The sequence below is a fragment of the Anabrus simplex genome, chromosome 2 (assembly GCF_040414725.1).
Source record: "Anabrus simplex isolate iqAnaSimp1 chromosome 2, ASM4041472v1, whole genome shotgun sequence".
Taxonomy (NCBI): domain Eukaryota; kingdom Metazoa; phylum Arthropoda; class Insecta; order Orthoptera; family Tettigoniidae; genus Anabrus; species Anabrus simplex.
In genome coordinates, this window is record NC_090266.1 from 588,918,583 (window position 1) to 588,944,663 (window position 26,081).

General features: G+C 40.9%; 1 protein-coding gene across 1 annotated transcript in view; it reads left to right on the forward strand.

The window, feature by feature from the left end:
- Syn (synapsin) overlaps nucleotides 1-26,081 on the forward strand; it is a 713,980-nt gene that overhangs the window by 76,839 nt on the left and 611,060 nt on the right. The window contains exon 2 of the mRNA XM_067140976.2: nucleotides 16,474-16,576. Within this exon, the coding sequence (XP_066997077.1) occupies nucleotides 16,474-16,576 (103 nt within the window). The remainder of the gene's footprint in view (nucleotides 1-16,473; nucleotides 16,577-26,081) is intronic.

The following is a 26,081-nucleotide window of genomic DNA, read 5'->3' on the forward strand; positions in this document are numbered from 1 at the left end:
GCGAAGGAATATCCAAAAATCCTCTCTTAGCGAGCACCTACGTCATAATATGAATATATCCCCAAAATTTCATCTCTTTATGTCCAGTAGTTTAAGCTCGGCGATGATGAATCAGTCAGTCAGGACAAGCTACTTTATATATATATAGATGGAGATAAAAAATACCATTTTTCACTTCTGTAACTTGTTAAATTTGAGATATACTGTAGAAATTCTCATTTTAAACTTTCACCCCATTTTTAGTTCACTAAAGTGGATTTTCCAAACACAAATCACCTACGTTTCTTTACCTTTACAGGAGATTCCAAGAACCAATTTTTACGTCTGTAATATTTTACGTCTCTGAGATATACTGTACATATAGTCTTTCTAAAAATTCACCCCAATTCGTCATTCTTGTTTAACCCCATTAATTGGATTTTCCAATAACAAATAAATACGTGTTTCTTTATTTTTAAAGGAGATTCTAAATATCAACTTTTACATCTGTAAATTTTTCAAGTTTTGAGGTATAGATACACACATTTCAAAAATTCACCCCCCTTTTCACCCCCCACTATTTGCATTTTCCAAAAACAAAAAAATACGTGTTTCTTTATTTTTAAAGGAGATCCCAAACACCAATTTCCAGGTCTGCAATATTTTCAGTTTCTGAAAATAAGTAGCCTCATTAAAGGCATTCAACCAATTTTCCCCCTTTTTCATCCCTCCTATTGGGATTTTCCCAAAACAAAAAATACGTGTTTCCTTATTTTTAAGGAAAATTTTAAATACCAATTTTCACGTCTTTAAATTGTTAAGTTTTTGAGATATATATATATATATACACACTAATTTTAAAATTTACCCCCCTGTTCACCCCCTTAGCGATGGAATATGCAAAAATCCTCCCTTAGCGAGCACCTACATTGTAATATAAATGTATCCTCAAAATTTCATTCCTTTATGTTCAGTAGTTTTGGTTCGGCGATGATGAATCAGTCAGTCAGTCAGGACATGTTCTTTTATTTATACAGACTAGCATGATACCCGGGCTACGCTACGGTATTATACTGAAATTTAGAATTGAATGCTTATTGTTTCATATATAATCCGCCGAAATTCGCGATCTGACTCGTTTTCTGAGAGAATACGCCAAAATTCGCGATCTGACTCGTTCTCTAATAGATTACGGCAAGTTTCCTCCCATTTTTCAATCTTTTTTCCAGCAATCGATTTCGTACTTCCCGAGCTAGGTCCAGATATTCCACCCGGTCAGTTGGGTCCCTAAGTCTTTGCCATCTTTTCCTATAAGCATTTTTAATATGGATCAAATCCTTGAGGAGATCCGGCGTGGTGTCGTCTTGGGTGCCTTGCCGGTACTGAACCCGCGGCCGGACTGCATTCTTAGTCATTACCCGTCCAGGACCCTTTTCCAGCGCGGTCCGCACATTTGACGACGGTCCAGAACACTATTATTATTATTATTATTATTATTATTATTATTATTATTATTATTATTATTATTATTATTAAGGATGTTCTTCTGGATCCCACAGCAAGTAGCAAGACCGCAACTTGGGGTAATTTACATCTTCTGCCATCGTCATTGTTGAAAATGTGACCCGCACAGTTGTCGCGCGTAGGCAAGTGTGCGGGATTTCTGGCGATACGAATGACATACTGTACTTCCGTGCATTATTGACCTTATTATAGAGGTGAACAATTGGACGGTCGATCTCATTCCTATCGTTTATTTCAAATGTGTTTAAAATTTTATTTTCATGCCAGGAAAATCTACTGTAATCTAAGAACGTTCACCGAAGGAAAAGATGGCTCTTGAAAACGAACCCAGGAAAGATTAAAAATGATCGGTTTATGATCAGAATAAGTACATCGAAAATCTACAGCTGTTTCCAGTCATTTGACAGGGTCAGGAATGGAATGAATAAAGCCCCCATCTAGCGGCGACAATAGGAATTGTGCCGGCTGCCGAAACCTGTCGCACTCTTCTGGGGCAATGATTAATGAATGGCAAATTAAATGAAATTATATTGGACAGTGTTGCTGGAATGAATGATGACAGGGAAAACCGGAGAATCTGGAGAAAATTCTGTCCCACCTCCGTTTTGTCCAGCACGAATGTCACATGGAGAGACCGGGATTTGAACCATGGAACCCAGCTCTGAGAGGCCGGCGAGCTATTGCCTGAGCAATGGAGGCTCCTTATAAATACATTATGAACAGTAAAATCAATTGGTCTCACCTCCTTTTACACCCCACCGCCGTTAACTTTATTTACCACCCCCCCCCCCCCCCCTCCACCAAAAAAAATAAGGCGTGTTTCTTTATGTTTAAAGGAGATTCCAAACACCAATATTCACGTCTATTACCTTCAGTTTTGAGATAAAAAGAATTAAATTTTTTCACTTTCACACTCTTCCCCAAAAATACTTGCATCTTTAATAGTAAAGGATCTTCTAAATACCAATTATCACGACTCTAACTTCTTCAGTTTTTGATTTATGTGTCCTCATGAAAGGAATTCAACTCCTTTTCATTCCCGCCACCCAAGATGATTCCCCCCACCAAAATGGGTTTTTCTTTGTTTTTAAAGGAGATACAAATATCAATTTTCACGTCTGTAGGCCCTAACAACTTTAGTTATGTTGCTAATCATTGTTTCTAGCTCGATACAGAAGAACTTAAAGTTTTGAAGTAACTTACTCACTCGAGGCTATGACAGATGACACGTAACACGAACGAACTGACATTGAGAACTGAGTATACACTGAGAATGAGTGCGGTGATTGGGTCTCCTTTATAGTTGCGTGAATACCACAGGGCTCTACTTCCTAACCGCAGGGGGTTCGTACACCTGGTATTCCTCCGATATGGGGTGGATCTTCTTAGCAGAATTAATTTATATTCACACGTCGTATGTTTTCACCACAGGTATTCCTGAACTCACAATATTCGTGCTTGCTCACTGATGAAATTCACCTCGTAAATCGATCACAGAATGATTAATTAATTTCTCGGCATGCGTAGCACTATATTCTCTTGGAAATGCACTGTAAGTTGGTGTATTACGGCAACACGTGGTTCACCGCGCGGCAAATGCGTTACAGCTAGGCACTTTCTCAAATATAGTAGTAAAACGTATAATTAATTTAAAAAATTGTACAGAAAATATGACATTTTATCCGGCTGTCTGGAGCACACTGTTTCTTCTTTAACTTTATCCACACATCTAAGATTTACTGAAATAGCTGAGACACTGGTTTCAAACTGGTAATTTTTAGCGTGGTGATTGGCTTAACTTTGCTTGGGGGGTTTCTGACATTCTTCCGCATGGGCGAAACCACTGCTTAAAAGGGGTGTCTTATATCGCTTCATCCCTTGTTTCAAATTTCCTTCTCTTGCCTTATGCTTTGCCTTTGCCAAGTAACTGGGAGTGCCTTTATTGCTCTCGATATCCAGTTTCCCGCGAGAACATAACAGAAATTGCAGCCTGTCGGCATCTCAGTTTTATTTGAAGAATCTGAACAATTGCTTTCTATTTGAAAGCTTCCTGCTACATGCCTTAAAGCTACCTATCAGGATTAAGACTTCCGTCCCAAAATTTCATTTCAGGTATAATTGCCGAACTTGGAGTGAATTTCGCAGCGCTGGCTATGTTTGCAACTAGATATTGATTAAAATGACCATCCATTCTGTATCAATTAGGGATATGGATGCAATAAGTCCACCTTCTCTGAGTCATATGTTGATTAAGTCCACATTGGCTATTTGAGCATGCCAATTCTTTCGCATTCTTATGGCCGCGTTGTAAATTTTCGGGGTGGCAACCCTGCCGCCTGCAGCGGGAAACATTTATATATGTGTTAATCGCACGATGTACACAACAATAGCTTCAGTAATTGGAACAATCAAAGAGTGATGATTTAGTGTGTTCTCTACCGACTGGCAGTGATTGTATTCACATATGACACTCATATAACTAAAATATAACAAATCTGGATAGTAATTCATTACGCATAATCCACAAACATGAACATCCACTGTGGGTAGCAAACCCAAGAATTCTATTTCCAAAAATAAAGAAAGGAAATCTCATCCCAATCAACAACGAAATAATATTCGCAAGCGCGCTCGATCCGTGGTTGTGTATATATTAGTTTCACAGGAGTATGCACAGTTAGTCAGAAAATGATACCATTCGTATAACCATCATCATGACCTTCATGGTTAAAAAAAGGGAAACACATAAATTACTTTAAACTTCCGCCTTAGACAAATGTTGGTCTTTCTTGATCATAAGTTCTCGTTTAATCTGCACTGTGCTCTTTGTTATATCTGTTTCATATTTGTCACAGCTGCGGGAGGTAGAAGACCTATTGAAGAACAATTCAGATGCAGCGGGAGTATGCTTCGACTTTGAAAAGAATTTTCCTCTACCAGTTGCTAATATTGGACAGGAGTATTATAAACGCCGGTTATGGCTGCACAATTTCGGAATCATGGACATGAAAACCAGTAATACTATCATGGTCGTGTATGGTGAGCTTTATGATGACAAAGGTCCAAATGAGGTCCTGAGTTACTTGCTTTGGTATGAGAACAACAGGGTTCTTAATGGTTAAAAAAAGGCCTGCGTGTTTTCATGGATAACTTTTTCACAGTAAATAAATAAATACAGTTTTGAATTTTAGCTGCATCTTGTAAACACAAAATATAACAATATTAATACAAATTATCCCCTGTCTGGACACAGTTCCATGCCCATCGACAGGGCATTTACCAAAATCGAAAAAGGGCGATTATGAATGGAGAAAGTCGCAATGCCTTCTGTATGGATAAACTCATAAAAGACACACAAGAAATTGAAGTAATCTACCTGAAGCATTCAATGACTGATGATATGCAGGTTGATAGGATGTCTGTGATAGAGGCCTGTAACTTTGAAGAAGCTCTGGACCCTATCGTACGTCTCATTCCCAACATCTCCGGATTGACAGGGGCTACGATCTTACGTGAAACCTTTCTACTGATGCGGGAAACTACGGTATGTTCACCATGTTGACCAACACGCATGCAATCCTCATAAAAGGACAGAAATCCAACGTCGTCCTGCGTGTTATGGGGAAACTCACTCAGCTGAGTGATTTATTCAGGCCAATGAGGAGTGAGATGCTGCCGGACATACGACACCTCCTTCAGTAAATTTCCATTCCGGAAAGAGTCATCTTCTATGATACGTTGTATGCATGTTACGCAGTGCTACATGACTATGTTATAGGTATTGAATGATACTGTGCACATACTGCTGTTTTCTTACCATAGTAGCAGTTGTTTATCACGTTCTGCAGTTTCCTTGCAAAATATTGTTAAGTCCACTTTTTTAATATCATTTTCCATGCGACGAAGTGTTTCATGATGACTCAGTTACTGAAAATGAATTATGCTTCGTATATATTGCTTATAAATAAATTATCATAGTAGCAGTATTGTCTAAATTTCTTATGTTCCGCAGTTTCCTTGCAAAAATTGATGTTCAATTTTTAAAATATCCCTTTTCTTCCCCCTGTGCGTCAAAAATGTAATATAAATGCATCCTTTTGTGCTTACACAAGAAACACCTCTACAGTAAAAAGTTATTCCACTATGTCTGAATAAACCCTTACTTATGATGTTTTGAAACATTCAAATACTTCTCCAAAATAAGTTAGAATTTGGACATATCAACATTTTGCTGTAACTGCTTCCCTTAACTTGCCTCCGGAAATGGTAATGTTCTAGTACTAACTCTGGCTTCCCATTCCCGTCGTGAACTACGTCTTGACTTGTCTAATCACGAAGACAGGTTATTAGAAAAAGGAAATGTGTTAATAATCAATATGGTATAATCTATAATATATCCTGAGTCATTATCATTAAATCATTTGAGTATATCTAAAAACAGCATGCAATATTTCTTAGATTCACTCTCCACAACTGGCCTTATAACGAAAACGCAGCGAGTGGACTGGGGAGTAAGATTAGAATGGTTCGAATCAGGATCCAGGCAGCTATTCGACAAGTATCGCAAGTATGATTATCCACATTTTTCAAAATGTGATTCAGACGAATGCTTTAATTGTATGCAATTTCAGAAAAACGTCAAAATAACACTAGTCATCAAAACATTTCACTGATGAAAGGTACCACAAAATTCTAAATGGAAAACACTGTACATATGAAAGACAAATAATATATCACGTCGGGGATCAACAGTCAGAAGTGCACTGGGGACCTCGAAGTTAGGTTCTTTGTATTTGCAGAACGAGATGTCAGTGGAGTTGAGTAGCTTACACGATAGAAGCGCTGGCCTTCAGAGTACAAGTTGGCTCAGTCCGGTGGTATATGAAGATGCTCAAATACGCCAACCTCGTGTAGATATATTTACCACAAAGTACATGACATCCTAGGGGTCAAAATTCTTGCACATTGTTGTCTTCGAAAACCGTGAAAGTTGTTAGTGGGGCATAAAACCATTATTATTGTTATTATTTTATTTATTTATTTATTATTATTATTATTAGTAGTAGTAGTAGTAGTAGTAGTAGTAGTAGTAAATCGTGTCATGTAACATTTTTCGGACGCAGCCTCAATGGATATATAAAAACGATAATTTTATCTTTTTAATAGCGTTAAAATCTTGGAAATACCGTAAATGTGATTAGTTATTGCTCGGCACAGTTGCTAGCATGCATTATAGCCAAGTCCCATGACATTAGATACGTAACTACGTTCTATTTCTTGTCCGTAATGTTGCTAACATTCGTAGTTAAGTCCTTTCATCCACATTAAGCTAGGGTTGGTACATTGCTCCATTTGCTACTATATTTATAGGCACTGTACCTCTGCTTGCAAGTTCTAGCCCATATTTTAATATAATTGCACTAAGTTAAACCATTAAGAAACAATGCAGTTAAAGTTATACAGACTTTACCCATGGAACGTGTCTGTTAACGGGGCATTCGACTGAATAACATCAAAGTATATGAAATTTAGTCTAGTGTTGAAGGAGATGAATGAGATTTAACACTAGCTTAGTGCAAGAAATACAGTAGATGTGCGGAGTACAGTCTAAGAGCATAGGTTTGCTACTATCCTACACTGATCTGAGAGGAACAACGGTGAAAATTAGTGATGCTATCATCATTACACGTAATATCCTTACCTGAAACGTTTAATTACTGTCTGATATACTAGATTTATAGTTGAAAGGACGATTTATACCCCCTGCCGCAGTTCCGGAATATTGTCCTGAAAAGCGTTTCTTAACGTGCTAGTTTCTATACAGACAAACATCTCTCGTATTTAAGCTCTTTTGAACACCAAATATACTATGTCGTGTTTCGCTCCCTCAGACATGAGAACAGAAAACACGTGCTTAACCAACAACGCTACGCTACGTATCCAGTTACGATTTGCTTTACGTCGCACCCACACAGATAGGTCTTATGGCGACGATGGTATAGGATACGTCCACGGCCGCTTCCTTACCATGCCTACCTCTTTCCCATAGATTAATGCGAGGACTTTACCTTAATTAAGGCTACGGTTCTTGCTTACCACTCGTAACCCTTTCCTATCCCATCGTTGCCATAAGACCTATCCTTGTCGGTACGACGCAAAGCAACTTGGGAAAGATTACTTGATTAAGGAGTACCAAACTAATGCACTGAGTTCGCACTTTTAACTAAAGGTATTTTATCAAAAACGAAAGAGAATTTGTAGACCAAATTAGTCATACAATGATGTTTTCAGTCCTAATTTGCTGTACAGAAAGGAAAATTCGCCGATCTGAGAGAGACCATCAGTTCTTTATGTCCTTCTGTCCCCGTATAGAATGATCGACCTCAACTGAAGAGGACGGCATTTGAGGATGTATAAATGTGACAAATCCGTGTTGCTGGACACCAGGACGTTAAAGAACTCCCAAACAAACAAACTCGTAAAAGTTACAGCAATTGAAGCGACGTAAAGTAATACTAATATTATTAGGTGAAAAAATCGATGGACTCTGCATAACTTGCAGATAGATCTGAAAGAGAATTACAATTAGGTGGTACGATATAATGGAAATGCCTTTGCTGATGAGATGCAGTGTTTAGCGTGCACTATGTCTTCTGGTATGGGCTAGAATAAATTTGTTACTTTCATTGCCCTGTCTCAGTCTCATCCTTGGCTTTGACAATATCAAAGTGACCGAGGTATGAGCGATGCTAGTAATACCATTCCGTATGCAGCCAGTCCCTGTTATGAATGGTGTGAAAATATCACTCAGGAGGTCGCTTGATGCATGCATTTCAGTGGACTTGGCAGGCTGTTATGTATTGGCAACTTCTGGCTCGGCGAGGAAAGCAACGGGAATCTACCTCACTCCTCATTTCCCTATTATGCATCTTCAGTGACGCCTAGGATAACTATGACAGCTGTTGGTAGAACTGTGGAGGATCAAACCAGCCTTCGGTCTGAATACCCAACATACGTATAATGGAAACAGCGACTGAAGTTATTTAATTAATTAATTAATTAATTAATTAACTTAAGGAATGAACAGATTGGATGCGAATCAGCTTCGGTCGTTGCGCCATATAAGATGAAAAGAGGACAGACTTTCTAGGAGACTAACAGGATTAATATTCGGTGTTAGCGAGCGATAATGTTGTACTGAAATGTGCTAAAAAGTAATGAATAAGCTTAGGCAATGTCAGGCCCCTTTACGCAACAATCATTGTCATCAAACTTAAGCCTTTGACTGGTTAGCTTCTCCGTTATTAAGACTAATGAGGTTACACCGAAAATATGATAATTCGAAGAATCAGTGACTTCATGAAACGTTATCCAATGTTCAGTCCATCAGCGGATCAGTTGATTAGTGGTGATCTCTCTAATTGTCCATTGATATTCTCTTGCTTTGTTAGACTGTAATTTTATCATGTACATTCAAAATATAGACTAGGAGTGAAATATAATAATAATAATAATAATAATAATAATAATAATAATAATAATAATAATAATAATAATGAATGGAATTCTGGGCATTTTTTCCGTTTGGGGTCGACATTAGATGTAAAAATGGCTCATATTTACGTCCAGGTGTCCTTCCTGATGTCAACCCTTTGTGGAAGGAAGAATTTGCTATTGTGTATCTCTATATAGTTACTAGTGTGATTTGCTGTGTGTATATGAATAAGTGTTTAAAATGATCGTAAAAACTAGTGTCTGAGCAATAAGGATTAGCCAGACGTGGTTGAAATGATCGGTCTGATCGGGAATCAAGTCCAGGCCCTCTGAACCGAAACTCGATCCGCTCACCATTCAGACGTTGATGAATGACATGTAAAATACCATTAAATGGAATTCAAAAGCGTAAATATGATTTAGCGATGCTAATATTTCACCCATACATTGATTCAAAAGCAGGCAGAAAGGAATATATAATTAGATTTTATGCTTATGAAATGAGGTGAGAAATATTGGGAATTATAAAATCGTTGCGATACCCAGATCAGTGATGCCCCGCGTTGTAGCGAAATATACTAAATATGTCAATATCCTGTCATACCGTAATGCAGTGTATAGCGTGCAGTACTGTATCATAGGGAGAGGAACATTTTGCTAAAGCTTGTGTATTGACAGGACGTACGCTTAGATGAAGATGAATAAGTTTTGCTGTATCTATATTCAGAACAGAAAATACCGGTGGACAAAATAAAACTGACCCGAAAAATATTTATAGGACTGACGCGGAAGTGACCCTTGTTAACGAACAGGAGAACTGCCCATCAGAGCAAATGCTGAAAAACTTGATTTCATTGCATCAATCGGTTGCTGTCACATGTCTGCGCGTGCGTATCTTCAGCATCTCCCGAGTACATCGGTGTGTTATTGTGTGTCAGTAAGAGGAGCAGACGTGTTTATTGACCAGGTGAATGCAACACAAAATGGTGCTGACGATAAAACAGCGTTATTCGAAGCACGTTTCGTGGATAACCTGTGCAGAACAGTTTACGCAAGAGTGTTTTGGCAAAACCTCCAGCAAAGTCTGCAATGCAAAAGTAGCTAATAAAATCCGTAACTATCCGAAAAGATTTCGAACACCAGAATACTTTGCTCGAGCGACTAGAAGCCTGGAACGAAGTCCGACGAAATCTCAACGCCGTTTTTCTGGGAATTAAGAGATCGTCGTGTCAAAATATTATCTTAATTTTTTTTTTTTTTTGCTAGTTGCTTTACGTCGCACCGACACAGATAGGTCTTATGGCGACGATGGGATAGGAAAGGCCTAGGAGTTGGAAGGAAGCGGCCGTGGCCTTAATTAAGGTACATCCCCAGCATTTGCCTGGTGTGAAAATGGGAAACAACGGAAAACCATTTTCAGGGCTGCCGATAGTGGGATTCGAACCTACTATCTCCCGGATGCAAGCTCACAGCCGCGCGCCTCTACACGCACGGCCAACTCGCCCGGTTATTATCTTAAAGGACTTGCATTTGTATCCTTACAAATTTACTCTTGCGCGTGCAATAAAGCGTCCAGACGAACCTTCGCGTGTTGAGTTCTGCCGATGGTTTCTGAATGAAGTGGAATCAGGGCTCATGGATCCTCGGTTTTTCATTTCTTCAGATGAGGCCATTTCCAGCATCTTCTGTGATGTTCAATAACAAGGGTCAATCCCGCGTCAATCCTGTTGTAAATATCTTCCTAGCTAGTTTTACACCCTTTATATTACCGTAGCATGGAAGTACATATATATATAGGGACTTTATCAAATGTCAATACTCAAATTTCTAGGGATGGTAGAAGAGACCGCAACAAACCTTTTCGATATCTAACTATGGTCTGGAATGATAAAATCATAAAGTGTACTGTAATGGTATGAATTATGTCTCTGTGAGCTTGCATCCGGGAGATAGTAGGTTCGAATCCCACTATCGGCAGCCCTGAAGATGGTTTTCCGTGGTTTCCCATTTTCACACCAGGCAAATGCTGGGGCTGTACCTTAATTAAGGCCACGGCCGCTTCCTTCCAACTCCTGGGCCTTTCCCATCCCATCGTCGCCATAAGACCTATCTGTGTCGGTGCGACGTAAAGCCCCTAGCAAAAAAAAAAAACCATCAATATTTTAATATTACATATTTTGTTAAACATGACTTGACGTCAGCTTGTAATGTCTGTGTTGCGACACCGCGCAGTACGCCAGTGTATGAGACACCAACTGAATCCAGGGAAGAGTTCGTCGCAGCAGCGTACCATCTACAGCACATACGTGGGGTCTTCGGACGTTTATGAGGCCATGGCACATAGTTACAGAGCGTGTACAGGAGGACAGTTTTTGTAAAATATTTCAGTTAAACTGACGTTTAATAATTTCACTCTTAACCACCTCAATGTGTAGTCTAGATATTGATTTCTGATCAATAATTATCTATTTTATTTTAAAATATCTGTTTATACCTCTTCTGTCATGCCTACAACTTCGAGTAGTAAATGTCGATACACCCTGGATGCATAAATAGCAATTACTTTTCTGTGTAGTATACTGGGCATATGTCCGGATCCATGGCTAAATGGTAAGCGTGCTGGCCTTTGGTCACTGGGGTCCCGGGATCGATTCCCGGCAGTATCGGGAATTTTAACCACAATTGGTTAATTTCTCTGGCACGGGGCTGGGTGTATGCGACATCTTCATCATTTCGTCCACATCAAGACGCGCAGGTTACCTACGGGTGTAAAATCAAAAGACCTCCATCTGGTGAGCCGAACTTGTCCTCGGACACTCCCGGCACTAAAAGCCATACGCCATTTCATTACTGGACATATGTTAATTGCAAAGGTTTCTTTATCAAATGTTTCGAGTATAAATTCAGAGGTCTGTTGAATGCATTTCCATATTCTAAGAACAAGGCTAGTTAATAGAGGTGAATCCTGTGTTCGATTCACAGCTCTCCCTAAGGATTATTTCACCGAGCAAGTGGCTATGCGGTTTGGGTCACGTAGATATCAGCTCGCATCCGGGAGATAGTGGGCTCGAATCACACTGTCAGCAGCCCTGGATATAGTTTTCCGTGGTTTCCCATTTTCACACCAGGCAAATGCTGGGGCGGTACCTTAATTAAGGCCACGGCCGCTTCCTTCCCATTCCTAGACCTTTCCCGTCCCATCGTCGCGTAAGACATATCTGTGTCGGTGCGACGTAAAACAGATTGTAAAAAATATCTTCATCTGTGGCTTAAAAATAGATTGAACTGATATCGGGAGACAGTAGAGAAGTTACTAATTCGAAAAATAGTGACCCTGGTTAAGACATTGTTATTCTTCCGGTAGTTTGGAGTCTGGCTGGATCCTCAAATGCGCCAGCGAAAGGTAAGCATTTATACGAAAGCCTCAAAAACTGGTGGCAGTGTCATAATGAGGTATAATGTTCAAACTCAATAGTACGGTAGTTTGCGATTAATTTCTTCATTTAACTGGAAAGTCTTGGTCAAGCTTTGATTATCATTACTCAGTACAATCCACGTATTAGCAACCTCCATACTGTCACAGCCAGTGACTATAGTGGAATTTCCAGTTTGCTCCGGCCTGTCCGAAGAAAGATGATCTCTGTATCCATCAAACTACTACAACGGGCGTAGATAGATCGATCAAATAAAGACTTACAGCGGACGCACCCCTCACTCACAGTATAAAAATGTAGTATTAACATTGATGATTTCACGGCGCGTACTTGTAGACATGATATGGGCCTTTGGGCTTGTGTCGTGTCAAGAAAACTAGGTGAAACTCATTACTTTTCGCGGTGAACTTTGCTGCGCTTCTTCAGAAGAAAATCTCGACTGTTCCCGAGGTAGTCTTCTGCAATAATGAGGGTTTGAATTTAAGATGTTTTTACCGTTGGAGCTGAATTTATTTCCTCCGCCACATTCCTCCCTAATTCGACTGATGTCCTCTCCGTTAAGCCTCACGCACACGCGGTGTGATGAACATCTTAATTGGAGCTTAATGTTGTCGTCAGCTCCCGCTTCGAGTGCTGAGCCAGTATACAGCGAGCCACCGGGGGACGAACGGGCGTACCACCAAAACCCCAAGCAGTCGCTGAATAATAAACAAACACAATATAGTGGAAATGTTGGAATATATTCAATGCCTCTCGAAAGTCGTAATACCGAGCTCGATAGCTGCAGTCGCTTAAGTGCGGCCAGTATCCAGTATTCGGGAGATAGTAGGTTCGAACCCCACTGTCGGCAGCCCTGAGAATGGTTTTCCGTGGTTTCCCATTGTCACACCAAGCAAATGCTGGGGCTGTACCTTAATTAAGGCCACGGCCGCTTCCTTCCCACTCCTAGCCCTTTCCTGTCCCATCGTCGCCGTAAGACTTATCTGTGTCGGTGCGACGTAAAACAACTAGCAAAAAAGAAAAGCCGTAATGACAGTGACACTCAAATCACGGTGGACATTTATGGGAGAAACATGTAAAAGAGATAATTTTAAACTGTTTAATAGTAAATAAAAAAAATTCATTTGGTTTAAAGAAAGTGCAATACAAATTACTTCTCTTTTAGCAGGTAAATCATCTTTTATCTACACGAGAAACAGGTATATTCTTCAGGCTGTTTAGATTTATCGAATACATATCTTCATGATCACCATTAGACAAGGATTAATCTAGGAAGCTCACTAGTGAGTAACGGAAGGCTCTACTTGTATTATATTGGACGTGTAAGTGAGGCAGAAAATAAGATAGAAAGATATTTACACAGATTAATAGGAGAAAAGGAAATATATTTGCAGTTTGATAGACTCAGCCTGTGTCGAATATGTATAAAGTGTCATTTAGAAGTTAGTCCAGCCGCGCGGTGTAGAGGAAAACGTGTCCGCCTGTCACCGGGCATCCCCGGGTTAGATTCCCGGCCGGATCAGGGTTTTTTAATTGTAATGATTAATATCCCTGGCCTGGGGACTGGGTGAATGTGACGTCCTTAACCTTTTTTTCCTCACACACAACATTCCACACTACCGCCATTCCAGTTACGCGCAGGTTCATACAATATGGTGCCAGGTGGGGCAAAAGATCCACATGCGTCGACGCCCCGAACAAATAGCAAATTTTTAATACATAGAAGTTATTTATTATAGACAAATCAGATATGAAGTAATATTTACAAAGAGTTCCCTTGTTGTTGATGCGGTTCGTGACACGTTTAGTTTATCTCTGTACACTTTTGAGAATCGGAAATATCTGATGAGCGTAGTTTTCCTAGGTTTTGTGTAGTGATTGTAACGAAAATATTTTTTTTCGTTTTGTTTGTTAAGACAGTGGTCTTGCCACATAGAATAGGATGTTGGCATATTCCTGCAGTTAATTAGAAACCAAGCCGAGCAATTTAAACCTTCATCTCCACAGAGTACAGTACAGTGTAAGTCATACACTGGAGGAAAATAAAATACCAACATGACTTTACAAAACAAGTTTGTTTTAAATACGCGCTACAGGGCGAGTTGGCCGTGCGGTTAGAGTCGCGCAGCTGTGAGCTTGCATCCGGGAGATAGTGGGTTCGAATCCCACTGTCGATAGCCCTGAAGATGGTTTTCCGTGGTTTCCCATTTTCACACCAGGCAAATGCTGGGGTTGTACCTTAATTAAGGCCATGGCCGCTTCCTTCCCACTCCTAGGCCTTCCCAACCCCATCGTCGCCATAAGACCTATCTGTGTCGGTGCGACGTATAGCAACTAGCAAATATACGTGCTGTTCACGTCGTGAGCGTTAGTCATTATCCGATGTTGACGTTGTGAGGTAGATGTGATTTAAACATGCCTTTAAGGAGACGAAGAAGGCAGTATCAGCAGCATACTGAGTTTTAAGGAGGTCGTGTCAAAGGGCTAGGCAGTATATTACAGAAAGACTAGGCGGGCATGTATCCACAGTGCATCGTGTTGGCAAGAATGGTTACGGGAAGGCACTGTCTCAAGAAGAACTGGGTTGGGCCACACACGGGCCACTACGGAGAGGGAAGACCGCGGTATACGCAGCAAAGCTGTGATGGATCTTACTGCATCTGTAGCAGCCATTAGAGCTTCAGTTGGCACCAGAGTGACACAGTTAACTGCAAAAATTCGATTACTTGAGGAACAGCTCTGAACCAGACGTCCTGTAGCGTTCATGCCACTAACTCCGAATCACTGCCATCTGCGACTTCAGTGCTGTATAGGTAGAGCTCACTGGAGGGGAGAGTAGAGCTCTGTTGTGTTCTCAGATGAGAGCCGTTTCTGTCTTGGTGCAAGTGATTGCTGTAATATTGTAAGAAAAATGCAAGATGAGCGCTTGGAACCAAACTGTCCGCGGCGTCGACACACTAGACCTACACCAAGAGTTATGATCTGGGGAGCGATTTCCTTTGACAGCAGGAGAACTCTCGTATTTATCCCAAGATTCGTGAGCGGATTTGCCGTCAGACTGGTGGCTGAACCGGTTGTATCGCCATTCGCTCGCAGTATTCAAGGGGGTTATTTAAAACGGGATAACGGCCGTCCTCATACCGCTGCTGTCACCCAACGTGCTCTACGGAGTGTCGACCAGTTGCCTTGACCTGCAAGATCACCAGAACTTTCGCCCTTTTAGCACTTACGGGACATTAAAAGACGACAAATCCCGCGTTATCCAATACCAGCATTAAACATTGATGATTTGATCGACTGAGTGCAGCGGGCATGGAAATCTATCCCACAAAATGACATACCGCACATGAGCGACACAATACATGAACATTTGCAAGCTTGAATTTAAAATCATGGCGACTATAGTGGTTATTAATATACCACCATGTCACATGTCCTTACGCATACTTGAAAGTGGGACCTGCAAACTTAAAACAAATAAATATGTTACCTAGACAATTGCTTAGCCTTGCATTCCTCCAATCTAATATATTTTTGGTGTTCCGATTTCAGTTTCCATCAGTGCAGTACTGGGCTAATGCGGTTGTTACTGTGTATGTATTTTATCAGAATCATATTTTTAATATTTTTCAAAATTTGCTCATGACGGACAAAGAAGTACTGAGACACCTTTACAGACCTTGATGCAAAATATTTTAACAATACAATAGAAAATACGATGCGTTCAGAACTAATAGACGTAACTATGCAACTATTCTCTCTCACTATATGAAACTGATTTTAACTGGTTGTTCATGTTGAAGAGATAACATTTAGAAATTTGGTTACAACAACACTTCAGATATTATGGACACGCGAAAGAAAAAGGAACTAATTTTTAATTTTAATCACCATATTTATGTAATGAAAAAACCATTCCATTCTCAATAAATATATTGCAATGAACACATTAGCCAGACTTAAACTTTCAGAACAGCCCAGTCTGGATACTGAAGAATACTGGCACACGGTTATAAATGCATGGGTGGTTTCTGTGTTGCAGGCGCTGCTGTGTCGGGAGCAGGAGCAGTGGCAGGAACTCGTCCGGCCTACAACAAGGACCGCTGTTTCACACTGCTCGTCATTGATGATCAGAACACCGACTGGTAAGTGCATTCAGTGTAGGCCTATTGTATTTCCATTACATGATGATATTTGTGGGATCCGGAATTCGAATTGGTATGGTTAGCATATACAGTCGAACATCGATATATCGAAGTACTTGCGGAGGCTGAAAACACTTAGAGTTACCAAAAATAAGAAGTATATAAATACGTGCACACTACTTCGGCTCCACCAATACCATTATACTTTATATGTTTTAAAACCACCTTGATTAAACTTTATCTTTATAGGGAACATTGGATACTTTCAAATTAGTGGGTCCGTAATTTTCCTTTGCTGATTTCTTTGCAACACTGCACTTTCTATAAATTTGTCCAGCATATTGACAGCAACAAATACGTCCTCACCAATTGATGATTGTCCTTGAATGAAACTGGAAAATCTGGCCAGAGCTTGACCAATCCAGCAGGCCAGAAACTCCCCATTTACACCATCCACTTCACGTCAACAGCTTGCTGAGTGTTGTGAAGTAGCCTAAAGTAGGATTTTGGTCTGCTATTGTACACGGCTAGTCACACTCTGACTGAAATGTAGAGATTGCCTATCCTCATGTAAGGAGACGACTTATGTTCAGGTTTCTTCTAGAGGAACGATATTTTTGTGCGGATGACGTGTATGGATAAGCGTAATATTACGCATGATTTCGAGTTACAGAAACACATTTTACATCTGGGCTTGAAATATCCTTCGAGGTATCCAAATATTCGTGTGATAGAACCTCGAATTATAGAAAATACCGTATATAACACGTAAAATAAAACATTCCGTCGGGAATCGAAAATCCATTCGAGATATTGAAAATTCGAGTTGTTGAAATTTTGCTATATTTTGTGAGTGCTTTCTCCCCATATTTTACCGCGCACTTACTCAAGAAAATGGTCAGATAATTTTTCGTAAAGCTATTCACGTCCTACAGACAGCACAATAGTGCAGGTTGTAAGAAATATTTCACATCTTCTGAACTATGTGGCATTTGATCAAATTTCACTCACCAAACGGTGCAACTACATTAAACTGTATTTTGCTTCAGAACTGGGCCTATATGCTTTGCAGTGTAAGTGAAGATTAGCCTTTCTAATAGGGATTACTCTCGTAGCCCACGTTCGTACGTCCTCTGCTACTAGGTTATACATTTTGTTAAAGAATGTAATAAACATAGAGATCGATAACATTCTGATGCATTATTGAAACGGGCAGCCTCGATTTTAATCCATGAACGCTGATCAATTTTTGAAAACATGTTTTAGAGCGGTGAAATTGGCACTCTTCACTTCAACGCCACACAGCAACAACACTCCCAACTGGATGCCCGTCAAATGCATACTACACATCAACAACAGCGCCACCTGACGACTCCCATATCGTATTTGCACATATCCCATCACCTGCGAGTGTCTGGACTACGTTGCAACTACTTTATTTACAGCCCTCGTAAATGCAGTTCGTAGCACTGGTATACTGAGGCAGTTTTTATTATTATTATTATTATTATTATTATTATTATTATTATTATTATTAGTATTATTATTACTATTATATCACCTCATATTCTTTTCTTTTGCTAGTGGCTTTACGTCGCACCGACACAGATAGGTCTTACGGCGACGATGGGATAGGAAAGGCCTAGGAGCTGGAAGGAAGCGGCTGTAGCCTTAATTAAGGTACAGCCATAGCATTTGCCTGATGTGAAAATAGGAAACCACGGAAAACCATCTTCAGGGCTGCCGACAGTGGGATTTGAACCCACCTCACACATTCTTGAGGTGCGCTTGATCAATAACAAATTTAATGTGGAAAGGTTCTTTCCGTTCTTGCTATTTAGCTTTACGTCGCACTAACTCAGAAAGGTCTTATGGTAATGATGGATAAGGCAGGGCTAGGCCTGGGAGCGAAGCGACCATGGTCTTAATTTAGATGCAGAGAATTGGACCATCGAAAATCATCTTCAGGGCTGCAGACAGTGGGACTTGAACTCACTATCTACCGAATGCAAAAGCCTCTATCCGCGTACTGAACTCGCTCGGAGGGAAAAGGTCCAACCATCGAAATATTTTAATAAGAAGCGACTCCTTCATGCGGTAGGCTCACGCCACAGACCTAAAACTTACGTGATCTTATATGCATCACCTCAGTACACGACGTGATGTCCCTTGGAGGAGTGGAAGGTAAAGGCTTTCACTGTTCGTAACCTCGGCACTAAGAGGGACAGAATAGTTAGCCCTATGCCCGGCCTCCTTTGCTCCCAGAAATTAACTTGGCGTCCAATTTTGGTGCAGGCTGAGAGAACTTCAAAGCCATGTGCATCTTTATAAGTGGAAATCTCGTTTCTTATATTTTAGACTTCCTGAACCGGACTAGAACCTACGTCTTTCCGGGTGAACCGAGCATGTCTTTACCGCCTCAATTAGGTATCCCCTTTAAGCATACTTCCCATTTATAAGAAACTAGCTGTGGTACCGGTCGTTGGTGGGACAATCGTGCAGAATATGCAAAGTTATCTAACTCCCCAGCAACTTTCTGTCAGTATCCTGCCAGGTTGTTTACTCGGGACGCAGGAGTATGTATTAACAAGTACATCGCAGTGGGAAATATCCCGGTGGCAATGGTCACTTACTGTAGTGTAATAATAAAGTAAAGTTAACATAATTATCCTACAAACAACAAACAAACAAACAAGCAAACAACAAGAGTACAACAAGCCATTCCATGGAAAGAAAATATGACAAGTAATACTAATAGTTTAACTTCCTAATCCAGTGTCATTATATACAAATTCGCACACAACTTCAGTATTTCCAGTACTTAAACACTACAACTTACGTACAATACAATAGGTTGAACTTACTACTAGTTTAACACTACAAGTGATAACAAAGTAAAGTTGAAAGCATAACTATCCAACAACTACAACAACACGAGTACAAAAAGCAATTCCATGGAGAAAAAAATTACAAGAAATACTACTAGTTTAACTTTCTATATCCAGCATCATCATATACAGTTTCATACACAACTTAATTATTTCCAGTACTTAATACTATTGCTTACAAAACTACAGGTTGAGCTTACTAATAGCTTAACATACTACTAGCTTAAAATAAAGTAAGGTTAGAATATAATTACCCAACATCAACAACAAATACTACAACAACACGAGTAAAAAAGCAATTCCATGGAGAAAAATATTACAAGAAATACTACTAGTTTAACTTTATAAATCCAGCATCATCATATACAAATACACACACAAGTTAAATATTTCCAGTACTTAACACTACGGCTTACAGTACTATAGGAGATGAGTACAGCAGAAGAGACAAATTACATCACATCAATGGTCAATTTAATGTTCTTGTTGATCATTTTTATGAACTTCCGATATCGTAGGCCTTTACATTATTTTAGATTTCTTCCCGCTCTGTGATATTAGAGCATCTGACGTAAAGGAAGACCTTCCTTCTTTCATGACTCCCCCTTGTCTTGTTCTTCAAGCGATCGTTCCTTTACGGTCTTTTCTCATTTTTACAATCATCTTCACTATTTTTCTTGTCGATATGGGCCGATGACCACGCGCTTTTACGCCTTAAGACAATCACGACAAAAACCATCACGGGTTAAAACAATTGAACAATATTTCCATGTTAGCAATGATCGGCGTTGATATGGTCTAAGCAACACAAGTCTAAATTCGTTTCTATTATCAGAGTCGGTACGGTAAAACTTTATAAGGCTTAAATGAATGGAAATTGTATTCTCTGTAGTAGGACCAATAACATACGTATTTAGAAATTAAATTTTAGGCACCATCCCCTAAACTACTATTTCTTCCAGCGTGAATAACATTATTTATAGCCTAGACTGTAGTGACTTATTGCTTGATTTTACATACCGATTTTCATTAAGTTCAGTTCACCTATGTTCTCATGGTTTGGCATTGATACGGACTTGGCAATAAAAAACGAAATTCATGAATATCTCTCTTACCATAGCCGCTTTAGTTATGTGATATTTATCGATAGGACCACTAGTAACATAGGGGCTGCCTGGCCGAGGCGGTAAAGGCGTGCTCGGAAGGACGTGGGTTCGAATCCCCGTCAGGAAGTCGTACAATTTAAGAAACGAAATTTCCACTACCGGAGATGCATATGGCCCTGAGGTTTACTCAACCTACACCAAAAATGAGTACCAGGTTAATTCCTGGGTGCAAAGGCGGCCGGGCGTAGAGCTAACCACTCTACCCCATCACGTGCCGAGGTTAACAATGGTGGAAGCCTTCTCCTCCTGTACGGTGGTGCCTTTGCTTTGCTTACCACTAGTAACATAGATATTTGGGAATTACATTTAAAGCCTTCCCGTAAACTACCATTGTCCGACCCGTTGGTTGAATGGTCAGAGTACTGGTCTTCAGTTCAGAGGGTCCCGGATTCGAGGATTTTAACCATCATTGTTTACCTAATCATGGCAGATGCCACCCACCCTCATCGGAGGGTCTGCCTTACAAGGGCAGCATCCGGATAGACATAGCCACATGAAATTATTATTATTATTATTATTATTATTATTATTATTATTATTATTATTATTATTATTATTATTATTATACTCCGTGAATAAAATTATTTACATCATAGATTATAGTGCCTTATTCCCTGACTTAGGATACCGATTTTTATTAAATTATCTTCAGCCATTTCCTCGTGAGGCGCGTACAGATAGACAGACAGGCATGACGGAAAATTAAAAGGTGCATTTCTTTGCTAATGTGGACATAACCAATACAGAAATACCGCTCTTTTGAAATTCTGAGCAATGTAAAGATGATATATTATGCCATGGTTTCCTACCACTTCTCCAGGCAAATCCCGGGATGGTACCTAAATGCAGGCCACAGCCGCTTCCTTCCCTCTTTCTTATCTATCCCTTCGAATCTTCCCAAACCCCTCAACCCCCTCAACGAATAACAGTGCGGCAAAGAATTCAGAAAAATGAATGAAATTAATATATCTCAGAATTATATTAATGTTATACAGATGTGCTGATAGTGCGAGGATTTTTTCTCAACTACGCAGTTCTGATAACATTCCGTGATTGATGTCCGTCTCCATGGCTAAATGGTTGGCCTTTGGTCACAGGGGTCCCGGGCTCGATTCCCAGCAGGGTCGGGAATTTTAACCATAATTGGTTAATTTCGCTGGCACGGGGACTGGGTGTATGTGTCGTCTTAATCAACATTTCATCCTCATCACGCCGCGCAGGTCGCCTACGGGAGTCAAGTCCAAAGACCCTCATCTGGCGAGCCGAACTTGTCCTCGAACACTCCCGGCACTAAAAGCCATAAGCAATTTAATTTCATTTCCGTCTCGTTCCTTTCAAGTGGAAGTAATATTGGCAGTTATTTTTTTATTATTTATATTTATACAATCTGTTTGCCCTCTAGGGTTGTTCCCCCACTCCTCGGACTGAGCGAGGGATCCCACCTCTACCACATCAAGGCACTGATGATATATTATGTTATATCATGTTGAATGTGTTGTATGCAGTTGGTATTGATCACTTAATTTCTAAGAATTGACACATCGCTTGTGTGTCAGAGGACCGTACCTCTCTTTTCTAAAAAATATGTCATGGGTGGGTATGATCACCATCTTCCTACGTAATTTCATAAACATTTCATATACGGTACAGGTAAAATCCATTAAATTTATGATATAATGTCACTGGGTATAAGGTCACCTAATACGGTAGTGAAAGACTTATAAATTGTAGTCCATCCTTGTTGTTTGTCCAACCCTTGTCCCGTTTCCCTACGGGGTCGGGTATGAGGTGAGATGAATTTGTCGTGGCGGTTTTTTATGACCGGATGCCCTTCCTGACGTCAACCTCATCAGAGGAGTTCATGAGAGATGAAATGAATGACGTGATATATGATAGTAGGGAGAGGGTGAAACCCGGTGCCGGCACATAGCCTACTCCTGTCGAATAGCACCAAGGGGTATGCTCAAGGCTTAACGTCCCCATCCGACGGACGAATCACCATCAACAGCGTCATATGCCCTCACTCCATACGAGCACTGAGGAGAGGTTTGGAATTTAATCCAGGCTTTTGGCACACAATCTAGTGATTAGAAATTGTATACCACCACCTCCCCTACCCTGCCGGCCAACATTCTGATGGTGAAAATTTTTTCGACCAACGGGACTCGAACCGGCTAACCTCGGTGTTAGACCGTTTTTAGACTTCAGCGCCTTAACGATCATGGCCACCAGGCGGGCTATAAATTGTAGTCCTTCCTATTAAGGCAAATTCATAACAGCGAAGCGAAAACAAGTTATTTCATTCCCTCTCCTCATGCGAGAAGGGGAGGGCCATCAGCTCAACTAAGGAGCTCTTAGGCCATAGAAAGGAAAGAATCAATGGAGAATAGAGAATGTAGTGGGCATGTGTCGTACATACCATAGAAAGGAGAGTGTTAGTGAACTGGCGCAATGAGACCGTGACAACAAGTCGGGATCCAGGGGAGACCCGCAAGGCACCCAGGAAAACCAAACCCCCGCGAACACCAGAGGGAAATGAGAGGAGAAATTTATTTGTAGCAACGTATCTCGGGCGCGTATTCCGAAAAAGACAATGTCACACAAAGTTACATAGACTTACAGAGTTACATTACATATATTGAGCTGGAGTAATGAGCGAGTGCGGTAGGAAGTTGGAGGAAGGAGGAGGGTAGTGTTGTGATAGAAGGTAGTACAGGGTTGTGGTCATGTTGGTGACGGAAGTAGCGAGTAAACGAAAAAGGTCCAATATCGGGAGGGGTGGTAGAAAAAGAATGGGTTGTGGAGCGGGGACGTTAAGGGGTGGCGTCGGTGGGGTGGGTGGCGGGACCGGTGAGGGGCGAGAAGAAGGGGTGGTAGAAGAAGAACGGACAGGGCGGGGTGGGGAGCGGGAATGTTCCACTCTATAAGTTCTTCCGTGGAGACGGACTCCAGTGGTGATCAGCTGGTCAACGTCGGCGGGAGACGAGAGTTGAAGACGGACCATGAACGTTGGGCCTTGATCGTTGAAGATACGGAACGCTCGACGGGCCGGAACACCAGCTAGTTGAAGTTCGTTCTGTATATACTGTTCTGGGATGGCAGGGTCGATGCCACGGATGACGCAGCTTAGAGACGAGTGGAGTTGTGTTGGTTCGTTGGGTGCGTATCCTTGGCGAGCGGGCTGAGCCGCAGAGGTGGCAGCCGAAGGGTTGGCAGGAAGTTGCAAGGGACTCGGGAGACAGACAGGTAGGGAGATGATGGGAGTAGACATGATAGGAGAAGAGTGGCTAGTCGTGGTAAGGGCGGGCGAAGTAATCAAGGGAGTGGAGGCAGAAGTGGTGAAGGTGGTAGTGGTGCTGGTAAATGTAATGGAGGTGGGGGTGGTGGGGACATCGTTTGGTGAGATCAACGGGGTTGCACAGTGAGAGGGGGGTCAGGAAGGTAGCGCAGGTCATGTAAGATACTCTCGGGAGTAGAAACCACCTCGTGTCGTCGACCAGAGATTATGGCGCCATGGGCTATGAAGTTCTCCACTTGAGCTTGTTCCCGAAAGAAGGCGAGGACGTCCGGTGAAGTTTGACCAGAAGATCTGTCCTGAAGCCGGGCAACTTCCCAAATCGATTGGCCGTGTCCATCAACTTCATTGCAAATGAACCAGTCCGAGAAGGATGTGTCCACGCCTTTGATTATACAGGTGTACATGGTGGGGGGAAGGCGACAGCCAACTAGGCGTCTGCCAATTTGATTGTCCTTGGGCCGGCTGAGTCAGCGATGAGCAGAGGGCCACCCAGCCGCAAAAATGTACAGGCGTGACGTAGTAGTCGAGAGTGCCATAACAGCTCTTTTAGCATCAGGTGTATGAAGAATAATCTTTAAGAGGTGGTAGGATCTCCCTCACAAAGGTGAATGAGTTATCCTTTTTAAAGAACATCCAGCTTCCAATAAATGGGTCAGCCACCACGAAGATTTATCTTACAGCGAATGGAGAGACGCCCTGAAGATGACGGAGAATGCAGCAGCGGTTTGTGCTGTCCCCGATACGTCCACGGACAGTAACCGTTGTAGGCGATGCCTGAACGAGTTTGAAACACTTGCACACGTCCTTGGTTCCTGCCAGCACGGTGAAACTCTGCGCATCGCTAGGCATTATCAAATAAGAACTACCATCGCCCAGGCCCTCAGAAGAACCGGATTCACAGTCCATGAAGAGATCCATGGTTTGGCAGAGAATGGAAGCACTCGTAGGATAGATATAATTGCTTACAAAGACAACAATGTAGGATATATAATCGATCCACCCGTTCACTTCGAATACTCCACGAGTCTACCTGACGATGTTGATAGTGAGAAGAAGAAAATTTAAGAGCCCACAGTTCATTTTTACAAGGAAGAATACACGCTAAGAAAGATCGAAGTCATGGGCTTGCTAATTGGGAGTAGGGGCACGATACCTAGAAAATTCGTTGAGTTTTGAAAGGCATTCCCCCTGCCAAAATCCCCGAGTATTGATATCATCAAGAAGTACTTTAAGAAACCACCTTCGGTGATTTGCTTTAACACTCAATAGACTTCTACGTATCTTTCTCTGTTACACAGTACCAGTTTGTATTAAGTATACTTTGTCTTTTAGCCAACCTCTAAATTGAGGAAGTGTTACTACTATGTAATAAATATATATTCAGGGGCTGATAATACCAAGTGGAAGTAATATTGGCAGTTATTATATTATTATTTATTATTTATATAATCTCTTCATGTATGTAAAATGTAACAAAGGCTTTTCAGTCTGTCAAACACACAGCAAATACAATGTAAATTAAAACACTATAAACATATCTGTAAAACACACACTGACATAAAAAGAATGACATGTTTCGTTCTACAAGAACATCCTCAGATTCTATCAAATCACTTAAAAACAAGCTTGTATGTGTACAGTATTGTTTACGTAGCGTAAACTTGTCAATGATAGAGAGATTAGTGATAACATGAAACAGTAATGACAAAAATAAAATATATACAATTATTAATATAATGAAAAACTTACGTAAGTAGGATTTTAGTACCTCATTATCTAGGATCGCAAGAGTACGCCTCCATTCAGTTTATGTTCGGGCCATTTATTTAACCTGTTCTCTTTCCACAACGGCCCAGTTGGTTGGGTACTAGATACACCTGTGTACTGACTTTTGTTAAGTGTAAATTGCGCCTAGAAAGGCCAGAGATTGTAAGGTTTTGTAATGTTGTCTTAAGCGGGCTGGAAGAAATTTGGTCAATGTTAGAGACAATGTAAGCTCTTTCCTAAATTTCTGTAATATTGAGGAGTGCCTCTGGAAGGCTGTACATTTGTTGGAGCAAAGTGCTCTTAAATTGGGATATTCCTGTCCTTGTCTAAATGTTGAGATTTTGCTAAGTTTTGTAAACTGGATCCGGTATCTCACAATTTGTAAA